The sequence below is a fragment of the Diaporthe amygdali genome, assembly GCF_026229845.1.
Source record: "Diaporthe amygdali strain CAA958 chromosome Unknown NODE_23_length_778278_cov_65_433824, whole genome shotgun sequence".
Taxonomy (NCBI): Eukaryota; Fungi; Ascomycota; class Sordariomycetes; order Diaporthales; family Diaporthaceae; genus Diaporthe; species Diaporthe amygdali.
The window spans coordinates 367,492-373,491 of NW_026517043.1; the positions used below are offsets into that span (position 1 = coordinate 367,492).

General features: G+C 56.8%; 2 protein-coding genes across 2 annotated transcripts; both read left to right on the forward strand.

The window, feature by feature from the left end:
* Window positions 1-106: 106 nt before the first annotated feature.
* J7T55_004828 (phytanoyl-CoA hydroxylase) lies at window positions 107-1,251 on the forward strand (the record flags this gene model as incomplete). Its single annotated transcript, XM_053130558.1, has 3 exons — window positions 107-976; window positions 1,054-1,146; window positions 1,213-1,251. 3 exons carry the CDS (start codon window positions 107-109, stop codon window positions 1,249-1,251), a joined length of 1,002 nt encoding a protein of 333 aa, XP_052991254.1.
* A 992-nt stretch (window positions 1,252-2,243) lies between these two features.
* Window positions 2,244-3,815, forward strand: J7T55_004829 (uncharacterized protein; the record flags this gene model as incomplete). The annotated part of the gene is made up of 1 exon (XM_053130559.1): window positions 2,244-3,815. One exon carries the CDS (start codon window positions 2,244-2,246, stop codon window positions 3,813-3,815), a length of 1,572 nt encoding a protein of 523 aa, XP_052991255.1.
* Between the last annotated feature and the right edge of the window lie 2,185 nt (window positions 3,816-6,000).

Consider the following 6,000-nt stretch of genomic DNA (forward strand, 5'->3'; position numbering starts at 1 on the left):
TTTGTCGTTCTCTCTCTTATACTGGTAGATACCAGGAAGTCTCATTAGTGTGACCTACCTTGAACACTCATCTCTCATTAATTGCTTGGCCTTTCGCCGAGTCACCATGCCTCACGCAGAACCACCTGCTCAGCCTTCCCTCCACGGGGCCAACCTCTACGTAAATGACGGCCGCTTCTCACCCTCAGAGGTAACACAGATGCGAGTCTCTCACCCAGACGAGCCCCTCGACGTTCTGCGGGACCGCTACTACACGGACGGCCATGTGTTCCTCAAGGGACTCCTACCTCGCGCTGACGTCCTCAAGGCCCGCGAGGCCTACTTCGCCAACCTAGCACACACAGGCGTCCTCAAGCCGGGCACCTCAAACGAGGAGGGCATCTTTGACGACAGCAAGCCACCGACCGACTACCCGGGCATCGGGGCGGGTCAAGACGCGCTCGAGAGGTCCACGGTCGCGGCGCAGTTCGTGGACGCGGCGCTCGCGCAGCACACGGCGGAGTGGTACTGGAACGAGGCGGGAGAGGGGTTCACACAGCACCCGGCGCTGCGGGATTTCGTGGAGCGGTTCACGGGCTGGGGCGACAAGACGCTGCCGGTGAAGAGGACGCTGCTGCGCAACAACACGCCGGGCAACAAGGCCATCGGTGTGCATTATGATCAGAGCTTCCTGCGGTACGGCGAGCCGACGGCCGTGACGGCGTGGGTGCCCATGGGTGACATCGGCCTTGAGGGCGGCGGGCTGATCTACCTCGAGGATGGAGTGAAGCTTGGTGAGGAGATCGAGAATGACTTCTCGGCCAAGGCCAAGGCGGCGGGCATGAGTGACGAGGAGATGCGGAACGCCTTCAACTCCAATATGATGAGTACAGGTTTCCTCTGCGACGGGCCCCAAGAGTTTGGGCGCAAGTATGGAAGGAGGTGGCTCGCCACTGCGTACGAAGCTGGCGATGTGGTGCTCCACCAGTCGCATGCGGTGAGACGAATATCCTTCTACCGTGATGGTCATCTTTGCATCGTCAATTGCTGACTTTCAATGTTGTCGGCTCTTAGATCCATGCTTCCACGATGAACTTCGATCCTGCAGGTAAGATCAGGGTCGGGACGGACTTGCGGTTTGTGGACTCATCAAGGCCATGGGACAAGGTAAGTTGGGCACCACGCCGCACGTTGCCGTCTCCTCTGAGCAGATGCTAATTCAACATGCCACAGCGCTGGGACAAGCACTATGAAATTGGCGACGGGGTGTGATAATATCGAACGTCTCGTCAGCTCTACGACGGCTTTGGGGAAGTCTGCATGGGTAGCTACCAGAAGGTCTTTTTTCTTCTTCTTCTCATGTACCCATTTGCGTATGATATTGCTGGTCTGGACAATGAACAATCATAGCCTGAAGGTTCCAGTCGTGCTCAGTGCAACAGGCGAGAGAGCATTTGTGATGCTAGCATCGAATTGATTGCCACCAGGATGAGAGCTCTATTTAGCACCGCATTAATTATTCCGGGCCGGGGAAGTCCGGACCGAACAGTCAGTCTATGTGTACAAAACTTGTTAGTATGGGTCGCGTGAGGCGCCCCAGACCCGCCCGTGGATCGTCGTTTTTAACGGCGGAGGGAGCTGAGAGGAGCAAGGAGGAGGAACAGGCGCATAACACTGAGTGGTTGGTGTGTGTAGGTTTGCAGCATAGTTCAGGTTCGACTCCTGTCCCTGGTATCTGGAAAGCTCTCAGTGCCAATGAGAGCGAGGAATGATGCAACAGTCCAGGTAGGAGCCTTTGAGATCGTGGTCGGTGTTGTTGAAGAAGCTTGGGTGGAACGCGGGGCAATTTGTGGGATGGCGGATAGAGGGGAACGCGCTGGGGATGCGTGGGGCTCCCAGCCGAGCTCCAGCTCCAGCACCAGCACCAGCGCCAGAACCAGCACCAAGCTCCCGCAGCGCATCCAGGCCTTGCTTGGTGCGGCTCAATCCTCGGCGCAAATGTGGGAGATCACCAGGCTAACAGATCATGAAATCACCTCACCTCACCTGGTCTCACCCATCCTCCTTCTTGATCGAGTCTTCCTCTCTCTCACGACATTCTGATTATCCTTCTGAAGCAAATATATCTACACCTCTCCTGTTTGCTTGCTGAAGTGTGGCGTGCTGGAATTTGAGCTCCTCCACTCACACACCAAACCACCATCACCCCTCCCCCACCATCACCATTGTGGGGCATTGCTCTCTTCCAAGACACCACCTTCACCATGGCGGGCCCAGTACCCTTCGCAAAGTCTCTGGACCAAATATACCCAGATAATGCCCTCCCTTCTCAGGGTAAGAGATGGAACAACCTCCTGAGCCAGTTCCAGTCCACCTATGGCCAGCCTGCCGAGTTCGTCGCCCGGTCGCCCGGCCGTGTCAACATTATCGGCGAGCACATCGACTACTCACTGTACTCGGTGCTGCCCATGGCCATCACCGCTGACTGCCTGATCGCTGTGTCCACCAAGGTCGATGCCTCAGCGGTCAAGGAGGGAACCTACAAGATCAAGATCGCAAACGTGCAGGGTCAAAAGTTCCCCAGTCACGAGTTCGACATTCCATTTGACGCCGTCGAGATCGACGCCACCGTTCACGAGTGGACCAATTACTTCAAGTCCGGCCTGAAGGGAGCCCTGGAGCTGCTCAGGAAGAAGCATGGCGCCGGCTACAAGCCCATCTCCATGCAAATCCTCATGGACGGGACAGTGCCTGCTGGCGGCGGTCTGAGTTCCAGCGCCGCCTTCACGAGCACGTCTGCACTGGCCGTCATGGTCGCAAACGGCGAGAAGAAGGTCGACAAGACCGAGCTCACGGAGCTAGCCATCGTCTCTGAGCGCGCGGTCGGGGTCAACTCGGGCGGCATGGACCAGTCGGCATCAGTCTTCTCCGAGCGAGGCTCGGCACTCTACGTCTCCTTCTCGCCCAGCCTCACCGCAAGGCCGGTGCACTTCCCCAAGACAAACCCGGAGCTGTGCTTCCTGATCGCGCAGTCCTTCGTCGTGGCCGACAAGTACGTCACGGGCCCGATCCACTACAACCTGCGAGTGGTCGAGTGCAGTCTGGCAGCTGCCTACCTAAACGCGGCGCTCAATCCCAAGGGAACACAGCTGCCCGCCGACGCGGCGCCGCTGGGCATATCGCTCAAGGGCTTCCACGACACATACTACGCCAACCACCCAGAAAATGCCGCCAAGCCCGTCAAGGAGCAGCTGCGCGAGCTCATCTCGCTGACCGAGTCCACCCTGAGCCAGGCCGGGGGCTACACGCGCGAGGAGATCGCCGAGAAGCTGGGCGTCAGCGTGGACGAGCTCAACGCGCGCTTCACGTCCAAGTTCCCCGTGCGCGCCGAGAGGTTCAAGCTGCGCCAGCGCGCGCTGCACGTCTTCCGCGAGGCCCTGCGCGTGCTGGACTTCATGTCGCTGCTCGAGGACCCGGCCAACCACCCGGAGGGGTCCGCGGACACGACGGCCTACAACGAGAAGCTGGGCGCCATGCTCAACGACACGCAGGACAGCTGCAGGGACGACTACGAGTGCAGCTGTGCCGAGATCGACGACATCTGCAGGATCGCGCGGAGGGCCGGCAGCTACGGCAGCCGCCTGACCGGGGCCGGCTGGGGTGGGTGCAGCGTGCACCTCGTGCCGGCGGACAAGGTGGAAGCCGTGAGGGAAGCGTGGGAGAAGGAGTACTACAGCAAGAGGGAGCTAACGCCGGAGCAGAAAGAAGGGGCCGTTGTCGAGAGTCGGCCGGGTAGTGGAAGCGCGGTCTACGTCGTCGCCGACGGCACATTGTAGTGTGGCTGTGGGCCAGAAGGCTGTGGAAGGGACCAGGGGCGCCTCGTCATGTAGATATCCTATGTAAGGCTAGCTTTAGCCGGTCAAATCACCCCGTTGAATTAAAGCACTGCACAGTGAGCGAAGAGCTCTCGAGGCGATTTCTTTACGGCGCCCCCTGGTGACGGGCGAATGACGAATGCCTCTGAGGCCTGGTGAGATCTGCTCCAGACATCAGAGGAACCTATCCGACAGGTACCTATAAGCGTGCCGTAATATGTGCGTTCATCCGAAGCGCGAGAAAACAAAACGATGACTACCTGACTGTCAGGGCCGTCGAGCTCAGGGTTCACGCCGAAACGCCCCAGGGCACTCTTCGAACGAACCTCACACGAACCCGGCCCCGAGCCACGAGGCCGTTGGGGCTACCGGTGTCGCTTCGATGGGGCGATCGAACCCGCGTCTTCCTCACAATATCAGACGGTTCCGACATCAGACGATGGAGCGAAGGACGGAGGAGGGGACGGGTGTGGGTGACGGAGATCGTTCGCGCCGCAAAGCTCTTGCACCGGCCGAACTTCCCTGACGGCTCCCCACGGCGTGTGATGTTCGCTCGGACATGGAGTCTCGGAGTTTGCTCGTCGTCCAATTCACAAAATGTAACGAGAGGTTTTGGTCAGGTCGAGTGTGAGAAGAATCGGTCCCGCGCCCAAGGCTGAGGTGACACAGGCCGCTAGCCCGCTGGGCAGATGCGAGTGGCCTGTTACAGAAGTAAGAAAGAAAGAAAGAAAGAAAGGGAAAAAATATAACGAAATTTATTGCAACCCGTGCCTTGAAGAAAAACTTCTTCAACGTTTCCAAAGAACAACTATACTGTAGTCCTAAAATTGCTTTTCCACTGCGCGTGTGCAGTGCCTTGCATTCCGGCTGCTTGTTTGATTGTTGCTCCTAACTCTCGCCTCCAACTGCCTCCTGCATCTACCTGCATGCATGCAAGATCGCCCCATTTAGGATTTTCCTTCTTCCTGACCGGCCCCTCGGACCATCACATGCATCCAAGCCATAACGTAGAGAGCATCATGCAAAAGAGTGTCCCCCCCTCCCCCCGGCTCTCGTATTGTAATAAGCAGCATTGCCTCGCTCCAAAAGTAGAGCGGAGCCGGAAGGGGCGCAGAAGCTGGAGCTAGGCAATCTACTGTCGACCGCGCGGGCGATTCCGCAGCAGAAGCAAGCTTTCGTATGCGCGAAGAATTTGGGCACTTGGTGGGTGGGTGTGCACGCGCAATGGCCGTTTCGGAAGGTTTAAGAGAGGGTCAAGGGGACGCGGGCTGTTTTGCTGCCGAGGTCCGCAAGTATCTCGGGCCAGATGTGGTGTGATCTCGCCGCCACGCGGACCTTGGAAGCCAGGACACTTTGACTTTGAGGGTCATCAAGGTCTATGTATATTCATCACTATATAGAAGACGGGGGGGTATTTCGATATGAGAACAAAAATCCACATGCCGTGTTAGGTACTCTGGACAAGACAGCCGTTGTTACCATCCGACAACATTAAGGAAAATGTCCGATATGTAGGTGTGATTGTGGGTATTCTTCATTTCCAGAAAAGTCCTTTCCACTCCCAATAACTCGTTGCGTGGTCCAACCTCCATTCTATGTGCACAAACAGCAACAGCAACGCTTCCATGAAAACAAAGAGCGGGATAAATTGAAAAAGAAGAAGCGAAAACAGGATGGGTAACGCGGGAATTCAAGGCAACAACTGGTGGGCAGATTCCCAAAAATTATTCACAGCAGAACCGATGATCAACATCCTCCACTTTTTGGGAATTTAGAAGAAGAACAAGACTGAACCGCCGAGGAAATGACACAAGAGAATTAGTTGTTCGTGTGAGCGACTCGGATCGACGTTGGCCGTCGACCAAAAAAAAATGGACAATGGAGGGGGGTATCTCGGTATCTCTCGCATACGAAAACGTAGTTGCGTGCATCATCAGCCGAAGAAACGCTCAGACTCCAGTAAAAGTACTAGACCGACCAGCCGGGTTGGTGTGAAGGGTGACAGGTAATGAGATAGGTAGTGATCGTGATTGCTTCTCGAAAATTCATCGGTAGATAGCAAAAAATGGTGCGGTCTTGTCTAGATCTTGGACCGAATCTATTTTGGACGGCCACAAGGGCGTCTCGGGTGAACGGCCCTAGACAT